At 42.8% G+C, this 27971-nt stretch overlaps 1 protein-coding gene across 2 annotated transcripts; it reads left to right on the forward strand.

Annotated features, from left to right (window-relative positions):
• On the forward strand, positions 1 to 27389 carry ticrr (TopBP1-interacting, checkpoint, and replication regulator). 2 transcript variants are annotated; one of them, XM_015963865.3, is made up of 21 exons: positions 1 to 873; positions 1791 to 2028; positions 2226 to 2458; positions 3962 to 4196; positions 5839 to 5977; positions 6075 to 6202; positions 11669 to 11872; positions 11946 to 12094; positions 13054 to 13154; positions 13291 to 13384; positions 13542 to 13624; positions 13800 to 14021; positions 14199 to 14286; positions 14380 to 14452; positions 15721 to 15852; positions 17949 to 18039; positions 19538 to 19596; positions 22865 to 23142; positions 23335 to 25474; positions 26765 to 26893; positions 27146 to 27389. In XM_015963865.3, exons 1-21 carry the CDS (start codon positions 139 to 141, stop codon positions 27256 to 27258), a joined length of 5664 nt encoding a protein of 1887 aa, XP_015819351.1. In that variant the 5' UTR covers positions 1 to 138; the 3' UTR covers positions 27259 to 27389. The 2 variants fall into 2 exon arrangements, with proteins under 2 accessions (XP_015819351.1, XP_070406379.1); XM_070550278.1 differs by having other exon boundaries at positions 26768 to 26893.
• Positions 27390 to 27971: the final 582 nt, after the last annotated feature.

Raw genomic sequence — 27971 nt, forward strand, 5'->3', positions numbered from 1 at the left:
AACATGGATAGCGTTGGCTAGCAGGTTGGAGTTAGCTAAGAAACACGAAGTTAGCAGATTTGAACGATTAGGTTAAAATGAGTTTCGCATTCATTGACAGGCGAGTCGGATCAAACATGTAAATCCCGATGAGTGGATATGCGTTTGACGTGCTTTCATGGCATATTTTTAAGTTTACAATCTGAAGAATCACTAAGTATGGCTTTGCACAACTTAGTTTTTGTTATTGATGTTGATTTTGAAAGCGATGAGTCAGACAGTCGACTTGAAGTCAGAAATCATTTCGTTAAACGAGGAATTTTATACATTCTGCTTCACTTTGGTTACAAGTATGGGTTTGAGAAAGTGCGATGGGGTTATAAATTCTTTCAGTCCAAAGCGGCTGGTACTGCCAGCGTCATATCAAGAGTGTCCGACTTCAAAGAGCTTCGAGACAAAACATTTGAGGACTTTGAGCAGGAGTTTGAAGCGAAGTTCGACGGGAAGGATAAGATGTGTTCATTTCTGCAGATGAAACAATCAAATAAATCTGTCTCCGTTCAAAATGCTCTTAAAGAAACTCTGCTGGACTTCCAGTGGGACAGGCCTGACATCACATCTCCCACTAAACTGTTCCTGAGGCCCCGGAAGTCCACTCGTGTTGGAGAGCCCAGCCTGGCTCAGGAATATGACTCTTCAAGCAGTGGGAGAAATTTGGTGTTGGTTGTCTCGCGGTGTCCACGTTCAAGGATACAACTTATGAACTACCTGTTTTCAAAACAGGATGACTTTCCAACAGATGTGACTGAGTGCGTAATATCAAAGAGCCTAAATGACATGCTGGTTCAGAGACGGGTTGTCCTGCACTGGATTGACAGCGGATCTCACAGTCAGGTGAGTACGGAAACATTTACAGTAGACTTTGGGAGAGTGGCTAGTGTTGTGAAAGGGTTTCAAAGGTAATGATAATGTTGTACATGTGTATAGCGCATTTCTAAAGCACTTTGCACACTGATGGTGATGACCGTGTAGCCACAGCTGCCCTGGGGCACACTGACAGAGGTGAGGCTGTCATCAGTCCCTCTGTGGCAGTGTGAGTATCCTGTCACAGTGTCCCGATATGCGCCCTGGCTACTTGGCCTAGGGGATGTCGCTTTGGCTGACTGGTTAGAGCGTATGACTCTCACCCGGGAGTCTGGGGATCGATCCCGCCCGGGCCCTCGTTATCCACCTTGCCACACCTCTGACAGTTGGCAAGAAGGGTAAAGTGTCTTGCTCAGGGAGACATTGACACAAACTGAGCCTAGGTTTGAACTATAAAAATTATTAGAAAAATAATTAGTTTCAGATGACAAATCAAAGGTTTGATCACCAGCTGTTTATTTTTTGTGTGCATCTCTGTTTTGATATAGATTAGTACAGTAACTAAAATATGAGCATAAACCAATGATACCGAACAGTAGTTGTGATGGTGGTTGTCACCAATACTAGGGGTGCACCGATGTGAAATTTTGGGCCAATACCAATATCTGATATTAATATTGCGGTTGTGGCTAATAACCAATATTTGCCGATACTGATATACACACGCTGACATTTATTCTTATGAACTTCTTTTGACGTTTTCTGATGGATCATTTAGTCATATATATTTTTCCATGATTGGAATAATTTTGTTTTGCACGAAAATGTTTTCAAATAAATATGCATTTGAAACAAAGTAACTTTTTCTAACATCAGTTTTAATTTGCCATGTTAAAAAGTCTGTACAACATAACCATTCCCAATGACAACATTGTGTCTAATTACAGGTGATGAACTGTGAGGACTATGTTGGCTATGCAAAGTTCTCTGAGAGCCTTGCTCAGGTGGGGGGCAGAGTGATCCCTGTGGTTGCACTCATGAACCTTTCCTACGCTCACCAAGCTGGCTCAGGATCCATGGGAGAGGTCTTTGCATTCAGACCAAGTGTTGGATACCTGCTGTCATCTGAAAGACTCTACCGCCAAGCTTTTCCTGCCACAACTGGTGTTCTGCATTGGGGACAAGGTTTGAAGAAATGATCACTTTCTAATGTACAAACCACGCTCTTGAGTGTGCAGTATTTTAGTATATATACTGTTTTTATTCATGTAATACTGTAGTTTCAGACCGTCTCCTATGACTCAAACATGTCTGATACAGCCACTGTAGTAAAGATACCAGAGCGTTCCATTTTAATGTGTTATGATTTTTTCTTTAACCAGGTAATGAGACACAAAGTTGTGGTGTCATGGTGGAGCCCATCTCCCACAGACAGAGGCTCCTCCAAGATTGTGTAGAAGTGAGACTAAAGGGAGTGCTGTGGGGCTGGGATGCCTCATCACTGACACAAACGCCTACCGAGACCTGGGTGCTTCAGGGATCCAGCAGCAGCAAACCAGGATCTGCTGCCTTTCATGATCTCTTAGGGCAACTCTCTGCTGTTGCTCTTCACATGGTGAGATATCCAGACGAACAAGTTCTGTTTCACTCTAAGTGTAAATCTTGCAACTGCGATAAAGTTCAGAAAAGGCTCTTTATGGTTAATGTGTGGAGTTCTACAGGGTTCTATTCTGGGCCCTCTCCTGTTCTCACTGTACAAGTTGCCATTAAGGCCTAGTCCACACGTAGCCGGGGTTCTTTAAAAACGAATATCCGCCCCTCCAAAAACTTGCATCCACACCACCGCGTTTTAAAAACAAACTCTGTCCACACGTACCCGGATAAATACGTTGTTAAGGACATGCCAGACCTGTAGGCGGCAGTACTTCCCCCGTTCTTAACCTCGTCCTTCGTCTGTGGACTTCCGCAAGGAGCAGTAATTCCGCTTGCAAAAACAAACAAGCAAAAAGCGCTTGGACAATTGATAAAGCGAGCGCAGCTCTGAGGGCATCCATGCTGTCGGCTAGTGTAAACACAGGTCGCACACGTGATGTCAGCATTTTTTTGTCGCGTAAAGTGACGTTGCGGACCTTAAAACTCCGGTTATGTCCGTCCACACGCAGGCACCCAAAACGGAGAAAACGCAGATCTTCACTTTGGCCGGAGTTTTTAAAAAGATTCGTTTTCGTGTGAAAAAAATCCGTTTTCGTGTGGATGACAGGCCAAAACGTAGAAAAATATCTACGTTTTGGCAGATCCCCGGCTACGTGTGGACAGGGCCTTAGGTCCATTTTCAGAAAATGCAATATTCAATTCCACTGGTTTGCCAACGGTCCTCTATGACCATTAATCCAGTCCTGTGAAGGCTTGCAGTCACTTTTGACTCCTTTAAATTTGACAAACATATCAGTTCAGTTGTTCAAGCCAGTTTCTTTCAGCTCACACTTTCAGCTAATGTTTCATTCCCAGTGACTTTGAAAAACTCACCCATACGTTTTACACGCTTTGACTACTGCAGTTCCTTTTATAAGGGTTTAAATCAGTTTTTCCACCACCATCTACGGGTCGTACAAAATGCTGCCGCACGCCTGCTAACGGGTACTCAAACTTGAATGCATGACACTGCTGCTGGCTTCTCCCCATAGACTCCCTGTCCAGTAGAGGATCCACTTCAGGCTCTTGTTGCTTGTGTTCAATGCTCTTCATGTTCTGGCCCCATCTTATTTCCATGACCTTCTATTTGTCTGCTATCCCACTGGAACCCCAAGATCAAACACCCAGATCTGCCTCGCGGTTCCCAAGTCTAAATTTCTATGAAAATACAAATAAGGGATGAATGGTAGGAAATTGGTGAAATACAGAAGTTTCCCATTCAGAGCAGGAGACTTGGCACCTGAGGTGTAAACGTGGATTTCCATAAAGCGTTACTGCTGTTCCGAGATACATGACTTTGTGAGACTTCACGAGTCCTGGTACCGAGATGTGTTGCTCTTCTCTGTTCACAACAGCACTCATTTTAATGTCCCCTTTATGTTTCAAATGTGTTTGTTTTTGTCCCACTCTTTGTTTATTCCCACAGCTTGCGGACGTCAGTGCTAACGGACTGTTGTGCTCGGCTGTATTCTCCCCGCTGTCACCCTCCACAGCTCTGCTGACCGTTCTTCAGCCAGTCTTCACTCTCCATGCCCGGCTCCCGAGGACAAAAACCTTTGCCCCAGTTACAACTCAAACTTCCCCCAATCTGCCAGATGTAGTGAACAGTCTTCTAGGAGTAATTCGTGAAATCACGAACAAGGACGGTGATGGCATCAATGGTAGGAAGCAAAAGCATGTCTGGTTATATTGGTGCAGACTTTTCCCAAGAAACACAACATCCACTCAAATATTTTAAATCTGGTTTTGGTTATTTAGGGACGGTCAAACATGATGCCCACAACCGAACAAGACTGAATATTTGCATGTTTCAAAAGTACAAAAATTATTTATAATTATTGCAGATTTATTTGTAAATTGATAAAACTTGTAATTTGTGTCATTTATTGTCAATCACTAATGATAAAATTACATGTTTGAAAATGTCTTAAAGTTATAACAGTCATTCACATCAAGTCAGTTGTTGTCTTTCACAACTGTTTACATTTCAGTTGTTCAAATGTGCTCTCAATGGAGTGTGGTAGGGCTGAGCGATCTATCGTTTTTGGACCGAAATTGCGACTTCAAGCAGCATGATCACGTGACTGCAGTTTTTTTTTTTTTTACCAGTTCTGACTGATCCAGGATCTGATGTGTCAATTTTTTTATTTACATCTGGGGTGTCCCCCTGTGTTGTGGTGGCAGCAACAGCCGGCGTGAGGGAGGGGGGTGGGGTGTACCGTCTGGAGCCGAGCCCAATTCCCCAACTGACAGAGCTGCTCATTTAGCTTATTTTCCCTGTTTTGGCGCTGCTAGAGCCGATAATAATGATATCATAGGTGAGTGAGGGAGAGAGAGACTCCTCCCACATCGGACCAGGTTGAGGCTGATTTTTAAAGCTTTGTTTGCGCTTCATCAGCGCGAGTGCTGAGTCACGCACTTTAGCTGATTTGAAAGTTCAAGTTCTCTTTTAAAAATGGTTTGAATTTTTCTTTTGGCACACGTTTGTTCAAACAAGCTAAAGTGGCAGAGTGTCTCTTTCAATGCGTGTGCATCTCTCTCACGGAGCTGACCGCAGCATAAACCAGGCTAGCGAGGATAACGGCTTCGAAAAACGTGCAGCCAGCCTGCCTTGGTAATGCAGGGAAAACTGTGCATTTTTTGTTATGTAATGCATTTGAAAGTTGTTTCTTCCTTCAGATTTCCTTCTTGCATTTTTGGAGTAAAACAAGAACATGTTTTTTATAAAGCACCTCTCTAGATAAAAATCACAAGTTGCTTCACAAGCACATAAAAAAAGAAGATATAAATATTATAATGGGAGAAAATATTAATAGCTTATTGTATGATTAGATAGTAAATATTAATGTGAATGATTTGTTGTACTGGATTAGAATCTAGACCATCTTTTCACTTAATATACAACATGGCTTGTAGTGACAAGGCCATGTTGTATTTGAAGAAAATCGTGACTTAAACTGAAATAGCAATTTCTGCTAGAAATATCGCCATTCGATCTTTTCCTAAAATCGTTCAGCCCTAGAGTGTGAGCCATTTTGATGATTACCTAAGTAAATTCTTGAGTTTTGTATCTTAGTAAGTCGCATAAATCCAACCCTCATTTTAATTTCTATAACAACTGAATGTTCTCTTCAGTAGCCCAGAACCCTTTTTCATTTTTAATCAAGATATTTTGATTTAATGTAACTAACGTAAGAATATTTTGTTGAAACTGAGAGACAAAGAACTGCTTAATAATTAACCGATTACATTTCTGGTGCAGGAATTTTTATATGTTTACTTCTTTGATTTTGTTTTCCACAGATGATGTCAAGGATCATCCGGTCCCCGCATGGGCTCTGCAGGAACTGAGCCACAGCCCACAAACGGCAGACATGTTGGAGGCGTGGTTCCCTCAGTCAGACCAGTCAGGAGTCAGCACTCATTTAATGGAATCAATGAGGTAGAACTGTTTATCCTTAACATGATTTATATTTGTGTAAACCTCATAAAGTGTAAAAATCTGATGATTGATTTTATTTTTATTTTTTGTGTTACAGATTGCTTCATGCAGTGCCAGAGCTGGATGTCGACGTGGAGCCTTTTGTTCCCCAACAGGAACTGGTCAGTGGTCTGTCAGACCTGTACCAGGGATCCCAGGACTCGGTCAACAAGAGGGGCAACAAACGTAATGAAACTTTTACATTTTTGTGATCATTTTCTTGCTGTTGATAGGTGCTGTTAACAAATGAAAGTCAAATATGAGAAGTCAGGGGGGAAATTATTTTGTAAATTTGCCCACCGGCAAAGAAATGATCACTCTACATTTTGAATGATAGTTTTATTTAAACACTGAGAACCAAATACCGTAAATCCTCTAATACAGGCCCGGGCCTGTATTTGACTCAAGCTCATCAAGCTCCAGGTCTTTATTGGAAGGAGGACCAGAATTAGAGGCAGGCCTCTATTTCTATTTGAGCAAAATGAACTAATGGTTTGCTGGAGTTTTTGACAATTAAAAGTGCGCCCACATTTTCAAAGTTAAACACATTTCTTTTAACAACGGTAGTTTCCGCTTCAGCCCTCTCCCCCCTCCCCCTGCGCAGTGGCCGCAAACTCACTGATGCGCCTGCAGCCTCTCAGAGTTCCTGCTGCTCTAAACATTAAAATAATTATTTCATTTTCTGTTCCTCACTTCTGATTACCTTCAATGGTGTCTGTTTGTTGCAACACCAGGTACAAAAACTAACTTGTTTTTATTTGACTATTTTTCTGTCCTGTCTGTTTATTATCTTCCTGCATCTCCTCGCAATCCTAAAGAAAAACTGCTACCTGGGTTCATATATATTCACCTCATGAGTTACCTTTGAACTGCAGTTCTAAAAGATCTACCGACCGCAAAAACAGTGGAGCGCTTGCTGTTTGGCAGCCATATCAGTGATCAGTGCGTCGGAGGACAAGGTGATGCGCGCAGCGCCCCGCTCCACAGCATGCAGCGAAACGCATCAGGCGCAAATAAAAGACAGAAAACATTAAAGGAAATGAACCGACATGAACGATCGCATGTCAGTACCTACGGTCTGGCACAGCGCGTTCCCCCCCCCCTATGCGAAATATCAAGAAATTCTTTTTTTTTTCATCAATTTCATCATAAAATGCACTTTTTGTAATAAAACTAAAAAAAACAAGTAAAAAAATTTTTTTTCTTGAGTTTTACCCCCAAAAAGAGAATGTGATCATACGATAATTCAATAGGGAGCGTGGTTTCACAGACGCGGAAGTGAGAGCGTCGGTGAAACGCCGGCTGCTCTAGGAAACCCCCGAGCGTTCGAGCGTCAACGAAGTGACACGGAAATGCCGGGCTTTCCAGAAGTAAGTAAGATAACTTACTATGAGCTGATAGTTCGTTGGATTGATCGGTAGGTTGGAAACTCTGATCATGAATCTGAAGAAACGATGACTGAGTGGTGAGCTGGAAAGGCGACTTCCGTTTATAGCCGCGGTTTGTGACGTAGGTGCGACGTGGAGGGAATCCCCGTGAGGGACATGCTGGGAGTCCCTACTTTGCGGATTTTCACCTATCGCGGCCAGGTCTGGAACACATCTACCGCGATAAACGAGGGATTACTGTAGTTCATACACCCCCTACTGCTGCTCTCCAGAGTGTTCTGCAGCATAATCAGCACGTTCTCTTTGAACTTGATAGTGTAATGACCTGGCTGGGGTTGTAAGCCAGGTGCATTCTGGGTATTGTGTTATATGTGTTTCCTATCGTTCTGCTAGTTCCTATGTGCTGATTTGCGTGTTGTGTGAGTGTTATGTAAGCCACAGGGAAGGTGATGTGTGTTCTGTGGAGCGGGTTGAATTAGCATGGTTAACTGACACCGTGACTCTGTGTGGTAGGAGCGTGATAGAGGATCGTGTCTGTAGCGTTACAAAGCGTTGAAGAAAAAGCCTAATAAAGGTCTGCGTGAACCTCTATTGCTTCCTGCTGGTTGATTTGATGACTATAACCCTACCGCTGGGACGCTCATACTTGCTTGTTACCACATTCCATCCGGTCACAATAAGAGACCGGCCATTATTTACCTCTGCTGACTCCGACACCGGCCAAAATTGGAGACCCGGCCTTTAATTGAATACCGGCCTGTATTAGAGGATTTACGGTATTTAAAAAATCCTGAAAAAATGCATTTCAAAATTTGTAATAAAGGAAAAGAGTACTTGAACCCCTGTCGAGCAGCAGGATTTCTGGATACCAGGTGTCTATTATACAGGGATTGAGTTGCCTGTAGAAAAACTTCTATGGACACCTAAACCAGTCAATCCGTATTCCAAACTCGACAACGTGGCCTAGACCAAAGAACTTTTCAAGGATGTCGGGGACTAGGTTATGGACCTACATAAGGCTGGAATTGGCAACAAGAACATCAGCATAACAGCTGGATGATCAGGAGACAACAATTGTTTGTGTGAGTGTTCATAAATGAAAGAACCATGAAATTCATCATCAAATCCAGTGAGTCGTGGTGGATGGCTGCTTATACTAAGCCAGGATCCTCTGGAGGTCTCTTCCTGTTAAAATGGAGTTTTCCTCCCCACTGTCGCTAAATGCTTGCTTAGTATGAGGATTGCTGTAAAGTAGGGCTGTAGCGAAGTGTCGATGACGTCGACAGCTCGATTCTAAAAATTCGTCGACGTCAGATCTGGTAGTCGACGCACCACGCCCACTTGTTGCATCCCCAGGAGTTAGTAAATAGAGGAGGAATCTGCCTGTTTTTCCTCTAGTTCGCCCTCTTCTCCTCCTTCACTAACATCTCTGCCAAATACAGAAGAACCGGAACAACGTCCGTCCGCTACTAGATTCCCTGTTTTGCCCGCCTTCGTCTCCCGGCAACGGACAACAACTTCCGGGGTCAGATGCGCTGCTTCGTGTCTATCGCAGATGTAGAAAATCACCAGGAGCGTTTCTCCCTTCATAAAGGAGCTTCTTTCAGACATTAGGAGAGCTGTTTTGGTGGTAGCAGTCTCTCCTCCATGCTGGTCTGTTTGCTGCTGGGTGTTTTTGGTTTATTTAAACTTGGTAACTTGAACTTAACGTTGGTAAAGCTACTGTTAGCATTTTCGCTAACAGCTTCTTGCGTTTGGATAAGCTGTTACGTTTTGGTTTAGAGTTCATCTTTTTTTGTGGTGTAGATCTCCCTTTTATTACATTTAGAGTGTTGTGGGATTTCGGTTTAGTGTAAAATATCACCTTGAGTTTGGTTTAACCACCCAGTTTAGAGTTTGGACCTTTGGAGATTCTTATTTGGTCCAGAACCCAGTAATCTTTGTCCTGTGGGACATCCCTACTTATTTGTACTTTTGTTTTAATTCCCCACAAGCAGAATTAGTTTTATTATTCCCAACCTGTGGATGGAAAGAGTTATGTATTTTTGTAGTTGTAAATAAACCTGATCATCATTTTAACTTTTAGGTCCCGTGTTATTGTCCCTTCCTTTTTGTACACGAGCCAAACTCCCCAGGAAGGGTCGTAACACCACTCGTCTCACTCACATAGGTGATCAAAACAAAGCAGCATGGAGACACTCCATCTCCAACCACCTCTCAAGCAGCAGCCTGCTCTCCCAAGTTCTACACGTCACCAGAACATAACCAACCGCATCACAATAAAAGCAGTGTTATACAAAATGGAAGGCCTGTGGTGTTTATTCTCTTACAGTAACTATTCACTTTTTTTGAGGAATTTATTTGAGATTTTTTGGTTTTTATTAACTGTGCAATAGAAAAATAATCATTAGATTTATCATCTAAATAGTCATGGGCTGTGCAGTGGTTAGAGCTGTTGCCTTGCAGCTCCGGCTCCCTCCCACAGTCCAAAAACATGACTGTTAGGGTGATTGGTCTGTCCAAATTGTCCTTAGGTGTGAGTGTGTGTGTGCATGATTGGTGTCCTGTGTGTCGCTGTGTTGCCCTGCGATGGACTGGCTCTCTGTCCAGGGTGTACCCCACCTGATTGCCCATTGGCCACTGGAGATGGGCACCAGACCCCCCCCCCGCGCGCGCGCGACCCTGCATGGACAAAGCGGGTTCAGAAAATGGATGGATGGATCTAAATAGTCATTAGAATAGTCGACTATTCGATAAAATAATCGTCAGAATAATCGTTTTAAAACTAATCGTTTACCCCCAGCCCTACTGTAAAGTCACTGACACTAGTCAGTGACTCGATGCAATTTGCTGGGTTCTTTAAAAAGGAAACTTTTTTCTGATTGGCTTAATGAACTGACCTGCTTTGGAATGTTTATTATGTGAAGTACCTTGAGACGACTCTTGTCGTGATTAGGCGCTATAAATATAAAAAAAAAGAAAGAAGTGTGCACCACGCCCCATAAGTTTGTAAATGGAGGATTCTGCCTGCTTTTCCTTGACTTCACCCTCTTCTCCGCCTCCACAAAACATCTCCGTTAAATACCCGGAACAGTGTCCGATACCAGATTCCTTCCTGCTTTGCCCGCCTCCATCACCCGGCAATGGACAACAACTTCTGGGGTTAAGGCTGCTGCTTTGTTTCTATCGCAGATGAAGGAAATCAGCAGGATTTGTGTTTCTCCCTTCATAATGGAGCTTCTTTCAGACATTCGAGGACAGCTGTTTTTGTGGTAGCACTCTCTCTCCTCCGTGCCGGTCTGTTTGCTGGGTCTTTTTGGTGTATTTAAACTTGGTAACTTGAGTTTAACAATGGTAAAGCTACTGTTTGCATTTTAAGCTGTTACATTTAGGTTTAGAGTTGATCTTTTGCTTGGAGTAGATCTCCCTTTAGGGTGCTGTGGGTTTTTTGTTTGTTTAAAATATTACCTTGAGTTTGGTTTAACTCACCATGGTCGAATAAGCAGGAATGCCGCCTTTGACTCAAAGAACATCATCTACACCATCAAGCATGGAGGTGGAAGCATAATGCCATGAGGGTGTTGTTCTGTCAAGGGGACAGGACAACTGCACTGCATCAAAGAGAGAATGGATGGGGCTTGGGTGAGAGCCTCCTTCCCTCAGCCAGAGCATTGAACATGGGTCATGGGCGGATGTTCCAGCATGACACGGTCAAGGCAACAAAGGATTGGTTCAAATAGAAGCATACTGAAGTCATAGAGGGGCCTAGGCAGTCTCCAGACTGAAGTCCTATTGAAAGTCTGTGTAATGAGCTGAAGGGAAGTGTTGCCAAACATCAGCCACAAACACTAGTGACGACCCCCCCCCCCCCCCCCCCCAGATGAGTACCAAACTACCAGACACATCTGACGTCTGTGAGTGGCAACAAAGGTTTTGTCACCAGGAACTAAAGCACATTTGCAGAGGGATCAAATGCTTCCATTCATGAAAATGCAAATACATTTGTAACATTTTCAAAAGCATTTTGTTCTGTCTTTCACTGTTCATCCAAATATACCATTGAAACTGTTGAGTGATAATTTCTTTGTTAGAGAGCCGCAAAACTTACCAAATCAGAAGGGGTTCTGATTTTTCCCATCTGATTGTATGTTTTTCAGAAATATAAACAATCCTTTTATTTCAAACTTCAATACTTTATTGTCTTGCAATTACAACACCTCCATTAAAATGTTTTTAAAGTTTAATTTCCTGCCTTGACCTTTAGGCGGCACCCACCGTACACCAGTAAAGCAGAAAATGAAGACAATGAGCCGCTCTTTGCAAATGCTGAATGTGGCACGCCTGAATGTCAAAGCCCAGAAGAACCAGGCAGAAACAGAAACGCTCGGGGTCGAGGGTCGGGGGGCAGACAGACCTGGGAGGAGATCGTTAAAGGACAGAAGCAAATCTGGTGGGACGAGTACCATCAGTAAGTGCTCCTGGTTTAACACAACAGAACTTATATAAAGACCTAAAATGTTGTATCATCTTCTGTTGCTCAGGCTTCACCTGTGAGGAAGAGCTGTTGTCCCACCTGAAGGCCAGTTATGAAAAGACTGTAGCAGAAAGAGACACGTGTCTGCTAACAAGTGTCCAACAACTCCTGATCACTGTAAAAACATTTCTTCTTGTGACAGAATCCCACTGGGAGGTGAGACACGGCACCTTTTAATTTCATGTACAGGTTTGGCAGAGCAATGTAGATCTTTTATTGTCTTGGTATTGCTTTGTCATGGTGGGCGACGGTGGCACAGGAGTTAAGTGCTCACCCCGTAATTGGACGGTTGCAGGTTTGAGCCCCGCTCAGTCTGTCGCGTCGTGTCCTTGGGCAAGACACTTAACCCACCTTGCCTGCTGGTGGTGGTCGGAGGGACCAGTGGCGCCAGTGCTCGGCAGCCTCGCCTCTGTCAGGGCAGCTGTGGCTCCATCGTAGCTCATCCCCACCAGTGTGTGAATGAGTGAATGACTGATTGTGTTGTAAAGTGCCTTGGGGGGTTCCAGGACTCTAGAAGGCGCTATATCAAATACAGGTCATTTACCATTTTACCAAACGTTTTAAAATGTATGTGCTACATAACTGAATAAATATGCCCAGCATGCCACTTCCTTTAAATCTGCCAACAGCACCACCGCTCCTCCCTAAAAACCAGAGTGCTGTAGATATCTGGCAGCGGGCTTGGAGCAGATCAAATAACATCTTGTGGAATAAGTCCGACCATATGAACATTTGTACAACCTTTTACTGAAGGAGTACAGAGATGTGCAGCAGACACTCCTGCTTCTACTTATCTAAAGACTTACATATTTATTCACTTACCTACTTTCTTGGCATGGATATTTACCAAAATCCAAGGAAAAAAACGCTTTTGCTGACCAGAGGATGTCTGCAATGGTGGCAGGACACCTCCAGTAAGGTGCTATGCCCTCTGTTGTCCTGGTGGAGAATTGCTTTGCTGGACTCTCCAGGCAACAGACCGGTCTGAAAGGAAAACGTCCTCGCTGATGGAGAAGTATTGACTAGGCTTTCAAAACTACAAAATTTCAGGTTTAAGCATAAAAGATAAAGCAAACAGAGACAAAACAAGTCACTAATTGCAGTTCTTTTTCCAGGTGAAGACTCTCTCGTTTGTGAAGCAACACCTACTCAAGTCAAGCAAGTTGATCCGCCAGCTTAGTGGAGTTGCTGCTGATGATGACAGCAAAGTCCGAGAGTGAGTGAATTATCACCCAGCTTTGTTTTGAAAGTGAAAAGGGGAATTCCAGTGTTTCTTGAAAAGTAACAAAGTGGATTAATTCCCTAGTCAAATCAGCAAGATTCAAAGTTAAATAACAGGATGTCTCACTTAGGTGCCAACTGCAAGTAGCATTGCGGCTGGAACTGTGCAGACTTATCTCTGCAGAGCAGTTCAACTCACTGGATGCTGATCAGATGGCAGAGGAAGTAAGTGTGTCTACACCTAGCAGGATTTGAGTCCAAATATTTGTTTTCTTCCTAGGCATATTTAACATTCACTCAGAAGGATTAAGATACTTGGAAGAGATTTTGATCCCTTATTAACTGCATTAGAAAATAGTTCAGATTATTTTATTTTCTTCAGGCAGCTGAAATGCTGAGGATAGTCTCACTAAGAAAAGACCCAGTATTCGTCTCAAGGTTTCTCCAAGATGAGGTACTCCCAGGGTAAGTGTGTGTGTGTGTGTGTGTGTGTGTGTGTGTGTGTGTGTGTGTGTGTGTGTGTGTGTGTGTGTGTGTGTGTGTGTGTGTGTGTGTGTGTGTGTGTGTGTGTGTGTGTGTGTGTGTGTGTGAGATGGGTAAATCTAGGGATCTAATCACTCGCATTTGTCCATCTTGGCAGGTTTCTGGCAGCCATTCCTACAGTGCTTGCAGAGATTTACCACAGTTTGGGTACTCAGTTGCCTGATGCCTTGGTTGCTGCTCTTCCCGCGGATTTCTTCAGCGATGATTCAGTGGCCAAAAACAGTGTCTCTCCTTTTGCTGCCTCACTTCCTGTCTCAACACACAGCCAGGATTCAGATGGCTTGAAGGACCTACGGAATCGCTCAGCCAGCAAAAGAAGGTTGGGATTCACATTTGCTGGAAAGGCGTAGTTTAGTTATGAAGTCTAGAGATTCAACCTTGGATTGTACGTTAGGAGGAAGACATTTGAGGATTCATGATAGTTTTAGTATCTCCGTGGGAAATCTGAGCATGTCAGGAATTGTAGTGTGTGTAACTAATGAATGTGTTTTAACAGGAGCGCGGTGTTGACTCGTCATCGCAGTATGGCTGAATCAGCCCAAACTCTTCGGCAAATAGAATTACCCAAGAAAGCTCCACGAACAGTAAGATGAGAGATCATACTTTTATTTTTTTCATTGAAATCATCTGAAACATCCTCACCAACAACTACTTTGTTTTGTTTTTGTTTGTATTAGTCCAAAACAAAAGCCTGTATTGCTTTGGAGAAACCTGTTAAAGGAATTCATTCTCAGAAAAAGGAAACACAAGGTATGTTAAGAGCGTTGGAGTCAAGAATGTTGAATGTATGAAAGCTTTCTGTTTGGAGAGCTAGTCGTACTCTCGTAACGTGGTCCGACGAGACCCAGGGGTATTGTTTCTGCCTTGAAAGAATTAGCAAACATTAAAAAAAATATATATATATTGCTTTAATTTTGACTTGTTATAAATTAAACATTTTAATTGTTCTCGTAAACCCAAAAGACAAATTTGTTTTTCTCTTCCATGGTAGAAATCTGGAGCTAATTTTATTCAACGTTGTACAAAAATACTTCTACCAAACAAGTATAATTGGTACTCTTCTATATTTCTCATTTTTGAATGGACTGCTTTATAAGACTCAGAGAATGACTGACATCAAACTCAGTTCAAAGGGCAGAAAATACTTCCTCTAGGGATGTTCTGATCACGTTTTGCCCCCGAGCCACGTCATTTGATTTTGAGTATCAGCCCACGCAGAGTCCCGATCCGATACCTTAGCAATGCACATGCTCACGTGCTTTGTGGTGCGTCAATCCACTCCCAGGGAGTCCCAGCCACAGAATGGCTTCTCTGCAGGACTCGTGAGATTACAAAATACCTCGAGATTTCAAAAGTCACAATTTTTGTTCATGCCATTTGACATTAAACCAAAAAGAAGATGGAGATCACGTTTGATATTGCTGTTTGATGGCATATATAATGCTGTGCCTCTCCACTGCCAGGAATAAAGCAATAAAGCACACCGCTGCACTTCTCAAAAGACGGTGGGAGTAAATAAGCCATTAGGTCACATGTATGAAAGAAATCTGTGTGGATAAGAAATTGTATCTGCAATAGTCTTTTATTTTGAAAATGATTATTTCCTTTACACTGAAACTGTGTGTAATTTCCTGTCTAGCCCTATATTAATTGCAGAAATTAATGTGTTCCAGAAGTGGCTCGCAGCAAAAATATAACCCAACCCAATTTTTAGCTGCCCGATGATTGATGTGCCTGAAATGCTCTGCTCTGTGGCCGGTTAAAATTAATCCCATAGACAATAATAGATTCATTTTTAAGCAGCAATGTTCCACTGCCGTTCCACATCGCTGATGCCACCGATGTGGCCTGACTTAAGTTGTGTTTGGGCCTGCTTTTCGATCACATGATCGGATCAGAGGACCCCGATGGCATCTCATGTTTTTACACTTTGGATATCAGAGGGCTGTTATTTCTAAGAAACTGTTAAAAGGGATCTCAAATTAACATTAGTTCCTATCAAATGTATTGATTCACAGAAGTAACCAAAGTAAGAAGAAACCTGTTCAACCAAGAGGTTGTTTCCCCTTCTAAGAAAGCCAGACTGCCACGGAGCCAGTCTGTTTCTGCTGTGGAAAGACTGAAACGCAAGCATTCTGATGAATCTGAAGGTACCATTTTATACCTATTGTTAAGCTTGTAGACTTATTGATCCCACAGTGGGGAACTTGACTAGTTACAGCAGCACAAATACTTAGCAGAATAATTTGAAGAAAAAATGTAACAAAGGTACATACATGCATACACACACATATATATATATATATATATATATATATTTCTGTAAGCTATAATTATCACCTTTGTCCACTAAAAATCACAAATAAAAATTAAACTTGGGTTCCAGAACTTTGCAGCATACTGCAAGAGACACGGACATACTATGTAAATCAGGTACTGCACAAGTATTGAACACATACTGAGTATTGCATTAGTGTTACTGTGTAACAGGATGATGCCAGTATCAGTTAAACTGAGGAGTTATACTCTTACTGCAGAGGGGATGAATGACCTACGGTAGCGTTTTACATCTGGGATGTCTCAGTCTGCCTCTGAAGGAGCTGTCCATGGTCTCAACAGTGGAATGCAGTGGGTGGGAGGGTTGCAGGGATTAACCAGTTTGACTATTAACCCCAGTAAACCCTGCGGTAAAAACATCTCCAACACAGCTTATAAAAACAAAACTAAAGGACAATAGCACGATTTGCACAGACAAAAACAAAAGTGAAACTGAACTCGCGCACGCAGCAAAAGCAGAACCAGTGACAGCAACCATCGAGACTGCTCTATTTTCACCTAGGAAGTGGTTTAAGTCTCCTTTGTAGAAATATTTTAGATATATTGGATATATTCCCACACAAGAGACTTAAACCGCTTTCTAGGTGAGAGCAGTCTCGATGGTTGTTGTCACTGGTTCGGCTTTTGCTGCGTGCGCAAGTTCAGTTTCACTTTTGTTTTTGTCTGTGCAAATCGTGCTATTGTCCTTTAGTTTTTTTATAGGCAGTGTTGGGGACATCTTTACGGGGTTACCTGGGGTTAATAGTAAAACCAGTAAATTCCTGCAACCATAGTGGAGGTCATTTTCCCCAGCATCCTCCTTTCCCACATCTCAACTGAGTCCAGTGGGCAGCCCAGAACCGAGTTAGCTTTGTTCAGTCTCTTCTTGTCTTGGTCAGAGCTGCCTGCACCCAACTTCCACAGCAGAGTGATAGAAGGGTTTTAGCAGATGGGAATTAACTCCTCAGCCTCCTCAGGGGGTGGAGGCAACTTTGGCCCTTCTTACTCAGAGCATCTGTGCTGATGGACCAGTTCAGTTTGCTGTTGAGGTGAACACTCTGGTACTTAAAGGTATCCACCACCTCAATGTCTGCTCCCAAGATGTTTACTGGTGTTCAAGCGAAGGTAGTTACACTTACACCAGTCCACCAAGTCCATGATAACTGACCTGTACTCCAGGTCATTCCCCTCAGACACACAGCTGACAATGGTAGAGTCATCAGAGAATTTCTGGAGGTGACAGCTGCTGGTGTTGTAGGTGAAGTCCGAGGTGTAGAAGGTGAAGAGAAAGGGAGAGGGCACTGTACCTTGTCGAGCGCCAATACTTCACACAGCCACTTCGGATGTACAGTTGTGCAGCCTCACGTACTGTGACCTGTTGATGAGGTAGTGTATGGTCCATGCAGTCAGATGTTCAACCACTCCTGCACCCCTCATCTTCTGCTGCAGTAGACACGGCTGGATGGTGTTGGAGACACTTGAGAAGTCGAAGAACATAATTTTCACAGTACAATTTTGCATCTTGAGGTGAGTCAGCGCCCGGTGCTGCAGGTAGATGAGCGCGTCCTCCACCCCCATGTTTGGTTTATATGCAAATTGCAGTGGGTCTATTTCCAGGCTCACCACTGAAAGTAGATGGGTGAGGATGAGTCTCTTCATAGTCTTCATCAGATGGGAGGTCAAGGCCACTGGTCTGTAGTAGTCTGATTCTCTGGGATGTCATGTTTTGGGAACTGGAACCATACATGTCTTCCACATGGTGGGGACCTGCTCCAAATGAAGGCTCAGGTTGAACATGGCAGAAGATACACAATGCGTTCCAGTGTTACATCTGTGTATCTATGTATGCCTAAAGTTTTTTGGCTAAAGAAGCAGCAAATTAGCTCATTTTTAAAATGTTATGTAAATGAATATGGTTCTTTCCTTTCAGAGAGGCGCAAGCTTCTTACAAAGAAAGTGAGTGAAACACCCCTCCACAAGCAAGTGTCCAGTCGCCTTCTACACCGGCAGAAAATGGGAAGGTATAAATCAGTATTTGGACGTAACTTCTTCTTACGGATTAGTCTAGCTCACCCCATGCCTTCATTAAAACACGTGATTATATGTCACGGAGATTCAACTGGAAGAGACAGAGCTGTCGCCCCCCTCATTATTTATGTTTATCAAACTACTCATCGTCAACATTTTTTTTTCCTCCTTTGTCCTGTCTGGCTCTGAAGCAAACAGAATTGATGTCTGAATGCTGGTGACAAGCCTTCAGAAACAAAAGGAAGGGGGGTTGGGGGTTCCACAAAATAAGCAGTCAATGATGAACAAGAGTCTGCTTCTAGACCTGCAGAAAAGGGACACAACAACAATACAACAAGAGCAAGCTATCACCGCGTCAACTTGATGAGGAAATATAAAATCAACATTGTTTAACTGAACAATCACACGATAATAAATCATAGTGCATTTAGTGCCAACCATAGCCTTAAGACATGTGTTGAACGTGCCCAAGCCCATACTTATGAGAGCACCATGTGAGCACCTGTGTGTGTACCCGCGCTTGTTTATGTAAGGTTTCTCAATAGGAGCATCCAATAGAGAGTGTGAGGGACCACAGATTTGCCCCCCAAAGATGTGTAGGAGATGGAAGGAGCTCCAAGTCTCAGAGATCCAGGAGCTGCCCCAGAGCGCAGGGACCCCAGGGAGACTGTAACCAGAAAAGCCCCCGCCCCCCTCGAGAGGCGCAGAGGATTGCCCCGGGGTCACAACCAGCAGCCGGCAGAGTCCCGGGAGACATCATCAACATTATTTATAAAGCCTCTTACAGGCATGAAACATGCCACCAAGGTGCTGTACAATAGTAAAATAAAACAGATAAAACCAACTGAAACAATCAAAACCAACAAGTAAAAATTGGAGTAAAATATCAGCAATGGCTAATCCACAGAGTTAAAGCCAGATCATAAAAGTATGTCTTCAGCCTCATTTTAAAAATCGATACTGATGAAGAGTGCCTAACAGAAAAAGGACGGGCTGTTCCATAGCTATGGTCCTGCTGCAGAAAACTTCTATCCCTTCTTGTCTTCAGCCGAGCTCTGGGAGCCAGAAGCAGCAACTGGTTCTCGAAGTGGAGTGCCTGAGCAGGAACATGTGGCTCAACTCCATCAAATAGGCCGGAGCCAATCCATTCCAAGCTAAATGTTCTGCGTATTTAACAGAAGCAATGTCAGTGCGCCCCAGGGCAGTTGTGGCTATATCGTAGCTCATCATCATCATTGTGTGAATGTGTGTGTGAATGGATGAATGATACACTGTAGTGTAAAGCACTTTGGAGTCCTTACTGTGAGAGGCGCTATACAAGTGCGGGTCATTTATCATTATTAAAACGTTTTTCTAAAATTTCAACCTAGTCTAATCAGTCCAAATCAAATTCAGCTTCAGTCAGCTCTGTTGCAGTAGAATGCAATGATGTTTCAAAAGCATGAGCAGTATGAACTATATACTAAAAACATTATTTGTGGTTTTCTACAGGACAGGTGACCTCACTGATGAGTGCATTGTGGAAGAGTCCCCTGTTAAACCTGCAGAAGGTATCGTGTTTTAACCCAGATGTTTTCTTTATGAAATTATAGATTAATGTTAGGGCTGCACGATATTAGGAAAACCTGCGATATTCGATAACAGTGCTTAATATTGCGATATCGATATTACTCACGGTAAATGAACAAATACTAAAGTATGCAGTGTTGATGTCATCTGGCGTGTGACGTCTGCTCTGGGTTCAAAGCAAACAAAAACTAATGCATGAATTCCATTACAACATAACATTTTTATTGCAAAACTATGCAGCTGCACCTGCTACTGTATTAGCAGCAAAACAACAAACTGCATGCATGCAGTTTCTCAGTGACTTTTAAACATCACCTCCACCATAAAACTTTTTCTGATGCTCCAAATACAGAAAAACATCCCTTACCAGGGTTTTTAGAATAAATAAAAAAATCAGAAAATAAGTTTAAATGTTAAATAATAGTTAACATCACTTAAATGCAACAGCAAATTCTCTCATTGCTACTGAGCATTTTCTCCACTTATGTGGTTATGATATAAGGCTGTTGCTGTAATTGGGAAGTGAACTGTGCTGGGCCAAACTAGGAGAATAATAAGATTTTCTGAGGGAAAGAGAAAAACAATTGTCTACCTTTCAGAAGAGGAACTGGCAAAAAAAACCATGGAAAATGTGTGAAAACGTTTGTTTTTAACCCCAAATTGAACAAGTTTACCTAGATCTTAAAAAGCAGCTCAGATGATGAAACTGCAACTATGATTCTGATAACAAGCTAACAAATTGAACTAGCTCCTCTAAGACAACCGGCTAGCAGAGCTTCTGACTGACAGTTTATGTGCAGCAGCAAATCAACTATCCTGATTAACAAGGTTATAAAAGCTCATAAATGAAAAATCACTTTGATGTGTGGGGGAACTTTTCCAGGCCCTCTTTAGCAGGGTGGGACTGGGAGGAGAGTGCTGTAGCCTTTTAGCTGGAAGCTAACTGGAGCCTGGGGCTAACATCACCACCCGGTAGAACACTAGCGACATGAAGGTGGGTTGGTTCACCGGCATGTGTCGGAGTCAGCCCGGTAAAAATGATTAACGACACAGAACGGACTCACGTTTGAAAGCAGCGCTGAATCCAGAAACCTCAGCACAAAGTGCGTTCGTTTTTCTGAGCCAGCATGACGAACAAGGGAACGGCGCCGCTAACTCAGTTTGGGTGTTGCGTTCCATCCTAAGGGTAGGGCGGGCGTATTACGTGAACGGACCCATTTGATTGGCCGCATATCAGAAGGGCTACATTTGATTGGTCAAATAATACTTCTGCGTAAAAAACAGAGCTGGTTTACAAAAAGCTGATGTATGACACGGATGGAAATGTTTGAACAAAACATTTATCGCCGTTTTTAATGTGCTTTGCGATGGGCCTATCGCACGTCCTGTTATCCCGATTACGATAATTTTTCGATATATTGTGCAGCCTTAATTAATGTGTAATCTTGTTTATTCATTCATATATACTCAGTGGTATGATTATATACACATGATTTTATGAAAAACAACACAGGGGTGGGTTATATGGTGATATAGAGTCATGAAGCACTGGAATGTGTTGCTGATGCCTAAGTGTTTCGCCTACATATACTCAGGTTGAAATTCCAGTGGCACTGCTGCAAGAACAAAATAACAAATATTCATGGTCAATTTGTGATTTCCTGGATAAGTTGTTTTTGTCAGATTATTGGTTCATAAATGTAGTGGTAATTAAAAATGAAATTAGCCAACACTGTGAAATGGCCATTCTATAGCTTAAAGAGCAAATTGCAGGTTAGAGACCCCATGAACCAATGTTTAAAGAAACAAAAGAAAAACTCGATTTAAACATTTTTTTACACAAACATAAATTCATTAGGCTTTTACAGTCATTTTTGTGAGAAATGTTTTATTTTCCAAACCAAGTGACATCAGCTGAGCGAGTCCTGTTAGCTTAATCCAGAGAAAAATATGGATTCTAATGCCGGCTCTGACACAGAGGAAACTTTAAATGTTTATTATTCTACTTATGATGCACCAAAACCATAAAGTTATGAGTTTGCTGCTCGCCCCAGAGAGCAGAAACAAACCTGAGGGAGAAACCATCGGCCAAAACAGAGAGATTGTGGAGAAGCAGTGAGGGAGCAGCAGGTGTCTTGTGAGTTAACGGTGCTAGCTTAAACTCGTGTACTAACATCACAGTGTTGGACAGATTACTACCATGTACCAGGCAATTAAAATAGTATCTGTTAGTTATTATAATATTAATACTAATGAGCGTCTGTCAGTTGTCATACTCGTTAATATCCGTTCACGTAACGTAGTTTAGCGTTGAGAGAGAGGCGCCTGTCATCCGGTTCTGGAGCTCATGCGGGCTTCTGTGAGCTGGATCCGGCCTAGACACAAGGGAGCCAGTTGAGCTGGTATTTTTAAAAGCCGTGCATCTTCTCCTGGTCGTCTAAGCGGCGGTTCTGATCCGGTTCCGACCCAGACACCAGCTCTACTGGCCCACTGAGCAGCGTGTCTCTTCTGGTGGTCGTTTCTGACCTGGTTCTGGTGGTGATCTGAGCTCCAGAAATCCGCATTTAATTTTTTAAACCCACCACGGGTCTCCAGAGCCCAGCGCGGACCTCCCTGTCCCGGTGCCGACCGATGTGGGCTACAGAAGTCCGTCTTTTCAGCTGTACTAAACGGCCTCAGGCCCGGAGATAGAAGCGTTGTTTCTTTTATCTGGAAACCCGTGGACTCGATGTCCAGACAGGCTGGAGTTGGTACAGCCTTCACAAACTATAGTATCAAAAGGAACACAACCCAAAACTAGCAAACACACACACACTGACTGGATCACATGACCTCTCTACCCTAAAACTACCCACTCTCCACACTGAGCTGAGGCAGCTTCTAGCTTCTAACTCCCTTTGGTTACGTCAGAGGTTAAGATTTAGAAAAAAGAGCCTTTTTAGAAGCTTTGCTGAGAAAGGCCACTTTTTACTAGAAAAACTCTGCCGTTATGTATTTTAAAAGGAAATATCCACAGTAAGCTTTTCAAATAGTATTTTTGGACAGCATTTTATATGAATTAGAAAAAAATGTATCTGCAATTTGCTCTTTAAATTAATTTCCACCTAATTTTGATAGCATTTGCCCTTCATGTAGATATTTGTTTCTTGGCTGCTTCTGATTTGTTTCTTTGTCATTAAATCAGAACATGAGTTTCAGTATTAACTCTAGCTATAAACTTGTTTAACTTGTGATTTGGTTTTGTTGCAGAATTGAGGAGGAGTCCAAGACTAAAGTCGTTTGCTAGAAGACACTCAAATGTTTTCTACTCGAGTTCTCAGCCTCGTTCTAGAAACCTAGAGAAGGCTCTGTCTGCATCCCAGCTCACGCTCAGTGACAGAACAATCCCCGGGATTAATGTTAAAGAGGTTCAGTCTCCTTTGCGTCTTCTTTTTGGAGCTGCTGATTCTCCCAGTCGTTCCTCCGTTGTGTTTGTTGAAAGCAGGACCACCAGGTCTCGCTTCAGCTCAGACTCAAGTGTCTTTGAAGTAAGATATCTCTTTAATTATTCTAAACCTCACGCACTTAAATGGATATGTCTAAAGTATTTATCAGACATGAAAATCTAACTTCATCAGATGGCATATTACCACACAATGTGATTTTCAAGCAAAAATTAGAAGAAAAGCCCAAATTTGTCTAATTTATTTTTATTTATTTATTTATTTTTGTATTTTTAGAGTCCAAACAGAACCCCAAAAAAGTCACTCAAACGTGGAAGGCCTGCTTTTGAAAATGTATCTCCTGGGACACTTCAGACTGCACAAATCTCATCATTGTCCACAATGGATGTTTCTTCGTTAGCCAAGAGTCCTGTAGCCGGCAGCTGTGGAGCTCCTGAAAGTCCTTTCAGACCTCCAGGCAGATCAGAAGTTGTTATAAACACACCTATCCAGCAAAGTTCTCTTACGAGCCCTTTAAAGGGTATCCTTAAGACCCCTGTTAAAGCTTCGATTCAGCATGGCGCCTCCTCAGGATTACATCTACTCAACAGCCCGGCATCAAGGACTCCTAAGAAGAGTGTTACATGGTCACCGTCTCCTCAAAAATATAGACTGGTGGAGGGCAGCACTACTTTTAAGGTCCCCAAGTCACCCAATATGGCTTCCCCCAGTTCTGAGAGACAAATGAAAATACCCATAAACAAGATGAGTCCTGTCCAAAATACAAACACTAAAAGATGTGTTTTTAACGTCCCAGGAAAGACTTGTCAAGTGAACCTGGTAAGATTCTTTGAACATGATTTGAGTCCAGAGAAAAATCATTCATGGGAAAAATATGTCAAATTGAAAACTCCTGAAAAAGATGAGAAACATCTGGAAATACTCCCTTCACTGTCCCCAACACCTTCAGACCAAAGGATCTCTCCTCAGTCCAACAGCAGAACTCAAGTAAAGAGCCCTAGTCCCACTCACAGAATGGTTACTCGCTCTGGACGAACTCCGGTGGGAAGTTCAAAAGCTGCATCCCAGTCTGACCCAACATTTCCCCCTTCAGGAGTCTCTGAACTTTCAGCCGGATCTGATTCTGCCGTTAAATTTCACGAAAAGAGCTTGAGAAGAATAAGATCTGGTCATAATCATGGAACAGCTAGAAATGACTTGGGATCTAAGTCGATTGAGAGTTTAGCCTCCCGACTAACGTCAGCCTTTCCTGAGAACCATCCCGTTACTAAAGAGGAGCAGGCAAAGAGCAATCAGTCTGCTGGATGTGACTCCAGCGTTCATACCGCATCGCAGGAGTTTGATTCATCCCATGGGAATTCTGCCACCACAGACGATGATAGTTTGGATATTGTTGATGCTGCAGTTGTTAAGGCTGAGTTTAATGAAGGCCTTAAAATGAACATTAGCTTCTCAAGGAAGCCTTCAGTGTCTACTGAAGAGTGTTTGTCAAACAGGGGTTCGCCTGCTCTACAGTCTCCTTCACACAACACACCTGGCCGGAGGTATGGCTTTCGACAAACCCCTGACCGCCAGCAGAGGGAGGCTGCTGCTCGTTTAGGATATGCAAATGAGTTTAATCACTTTTCAACCCCTAGAGGCCCAGCAAGATCCAAACAGCTAAAAAGCACCATTACTCCAAATCCACTCACCTATCAAGTTGAATTAGAAATGCAGACATCAGGGCTTCCCAAGCTCAAAATTAAACGCAGAGATTCCATGAGTACTGATGACTGTACTGATGGAAGTCCCTGGTCAGCAGCTCAAAGCTCGTCTGTGGGTAAAAAACTTAGCATGGAGAGTCCAGCGGCTTTATTTTTAAAGCACAGAGATACTGGATGTAGCTCACCGTTTGTCTGTGGTCATGTCACTCCAGCCAAGAGCACCCCTGGAAAAGGTGGTAGTGTCCAAACTTACATCTGCCAGTCATACACACCTACACGCCATGCCACAGTAGCGTCTCCGGTGACCACTGCGGAGATTGGCCCTTTAACTCCTTCACCTCAAAGTGTGGGGAAAGTGACTCCAGAAAATCTCAACAGCTGGCCTCGCAAGAAGAGAGCCCACATCAGAGTGTTTGGGGGGAAAGAGCAGGGCCCTAAGGGGGAGCCACAGCTGGAAGAGTTGTTGGAGGAGGCTGAGCTTGGTGTCAGTAGGTTACAGGACTTCGAGGACATCGACGAGCCTTCGAGTCCCACAGCAGAAAAAAAGGCTTTGAATTCCGAACAGTCACCCCCAACTGCTGCAGATGTTTCTCCTCTTTCACCACTGGAGGATTTGTTTTGGATGGAAAGGCTGGCTGAACAGACCAGCTGTGCTGATGCTCAGAGAGCTGAAGAAGTCCTCTGGGCCTCAGACAGCTGGGATGTCACAACAAGTAAGAGCATTTCCACAGTTCACACAATGGTTTCGGTTTTATTAATTTGAAAATCATGATGTAAGGTTATAACCACATCATATTGGTATTTTGTGATTACATTTGTACAGTCTCAAAGCAGGTTTTCAGTTCCAGTCTAGACATTACCATTCTCTGTTATTTGTATCTTTTGGGCTGTAATGTCCCCCAAAGTTTACAGATGATTGGGTTCATTGGCATCCCCAAATAATCGTAGCTTGTTTATCTGGATAATGACTAGTAAGCAGCCCAGTGTAATGATAATGAACTAGTGAGATGGATTGACGAGGAATGTTGGGCTGGGAAGGTGGTGGCAATGTTGAGAAGGTCACTCAAAGGAGGAGCATGATTATGGATGGCATTGAATGTAAATGGTTAAAGTTCCATTAGTCATCACACACCAGTAAAATTCATCTCCACATCTGACTCATCCCCGTGGGGAGCGGTGAGCTTTAGCTATGGCCGTGCTCATGAACTATTTGGTGGTCCCCCCCCCCCCCCCCCATCCAGCGCCTTTAATCCAAGTATCAGGCAGGGAGGCATTAGGTCCCATTTTTAACGTCTTTGGTATGACCCGACCGGGATTTGAACCCCAATCTCCGAGTCTCAAGGCGGACACTCTACCACTAGATGGATGTTAGAAAGTTTTTCTGATCCTGGCCACTAGCCAGTGGTGTTAATGGAGGACAGGGGTGATGTGATAAGAGTGGGTTTGAGTGATGAAGCAGGTTACTGATTTCTGGACCAGCTGAAGCTTATGGAGGGATTTCTGAGTGAAAAGCCTAGACAAGAGTTACGGTAATCAGTGTGGGAGGTAACAAGACTATGAACTTGAATGGGTGCAGCATGAGTTGAGAGAGAGTTGGTAAAGTTATGAGGGAGGGAGAATGGAGTCGGGTTTACTGGAGTGGTAGAGATTTCACCAAAGGGGAAGATGTTGGGCATAAACTAAGGAGCCCCAGGATGGAACCCTGTGGCACACCACAGGTAATAGGATCTTAGGGATCTTAAAGACTTAAGTTGAATGAACTGGGTGTGACCCAGTGTGTCTCTGAGATGGGCTTCGTTGTCTCATCCATGACTGAACAGATTGAAGCAGGTTTAGACACATTTTTGAAAGGTTTGAAATCATAAATGACTAAAACTGAACTGAAATGTTTTTTTGTTTTTGTTTTTTACATAAAACATTTGAGAAATCTTTGATCATGGTTATGATGACCTTGAGCTGGAATTTCAGTAACTTACTCAGCTCTGTTTTCTGTATTGTGGTAGCAGTGACCCCGTCCAGCATGAAGAAGATAAAACCAGTGACTGCAAGTGGTATTTTGACCCTCACCCAGTCTCCGTTGCTGTTTAAGAAGAAAGCTGATTCTGCTTGTAAGGGAGCAGCAAATTTTAAAGGTAAGATGTAAACATGACTACAGAATACGTGTTTTCATCCTTAAACTGCTAATTTATCTTAGATTTCAGGCACCTATAAATGAGCAAGCTATTTTAGCCAAATATATGATGCCATAGCTGCCTTACTGTAGTTTCAACTCGTTAACAGGACCTAGTTATTCCTGAGAGCTTAAACAAGATAAATAGAGTAGATATTGCATGATGCATACTGCAAGTAAACTCATCCTGTCTTTGTTTCCCCCTTTGTTGTAGAAGAAGCTGCTTCAGGGACGACAGAAGTAGTTGCTGAGCAGTCCCCTTTCAGACAGCCAGTCAGACACTCAAACACGGGGAAGACCTACAGCAGAAAGAGGCTGCTTCACTGAGCCAAACAAAAAGCCTGCACGGCAAGCAGAGAAAGACCCGAGCTGTTATGAAAGACGCCTTCTGCCTGCTCTGATCCAAATTCACTGGTTGATTGGTCAAAACTCTGGGATTTGAGATGAAGAGTGTGGTTTAAAAAAGATTATTTTTATAGATGTTGGAAGTTGATTTCACGTTTTGTTGTAATTACGATTCTAAGGTTTCCATGTTGCCTGTTTTTTTTTTTTGTTATAAAATAAACATTTGGGTAAATAATGTCATTTTATTTATTTTTTTAATTAAGAATTGTAACATGTTACAGTCAAGTCATAGTCTAACTTCAATATTGTTTATTTGTTTAGTTTCATATAGAATCTATTGATATTGATAAAATCACTGATATTTTTAATGAAATGGGAATGTCCAACTGTTGTAAATATGTTGCCTAAATTTTGTAAATAAAATTTATTGTTTTAAATTTATTGAAAAGCAAACAGTTGTTCTGTGTATTGAAACTTTAACCAGATTAATTTTTAAGTTTCAGGGACTAAAGTGGGTTTATCGAGAAGTGTGACATGGTTTCTGTGTATTCACCTGCTTTTCAAGGGTTGTGCTGTCGGTCTGATAACACAACTACTCATGAATACATGAGTCTGCACCGTTAACCAAACAAAAGCAAGCTCATTTTGGCACAGTTTTCAGTGTTATTGCGGAACAGTTTAAGGCTGAGGCATAT

This window comes from Nothobranchius furzeri, chromosome 4 (assembly GCF_043380555.1).
Source record: "Nothobranchius furzeri strain GRZ-AD chromosome 4, NfurGRZ-RIMD1, whole genome shotgun sequence".
Classification (NCBI taxonomy): Eukaryota; Metazoa; Chordata; class Actinopteri; order Cyprinodontiformes; family Nothobranchiidae; genus Nothobranchius; species Nothobranchius furzeri.

What these genes read in the sequence shown, in the direction of transcription:
- ticrr (XM_015963865.3), top strand. Translation starts at nt 139, where the DNA reads ATGCGTTTGACGTGCTTTCATGGCATATTTTTAAGTTTACAATCTGAA. An exon ending in ACAGCGGATCTCACAGTCAG is followed by an intron (nt 874 to 1,790) that starts GTGAGTACGGAA and finishes GTCTAATTACAG; the next exon opens with GTGATGAACTGTGAGGACTA. An exon ending in TGACAGAATCCCACTGGGAG is followed by an intron (nt 12,095 to 13,053) that starts GTGAGACACGGC and finishes TTCTTTTTCCAG; the next exon opens with GTGAAGACTCTCTCGTTTGT.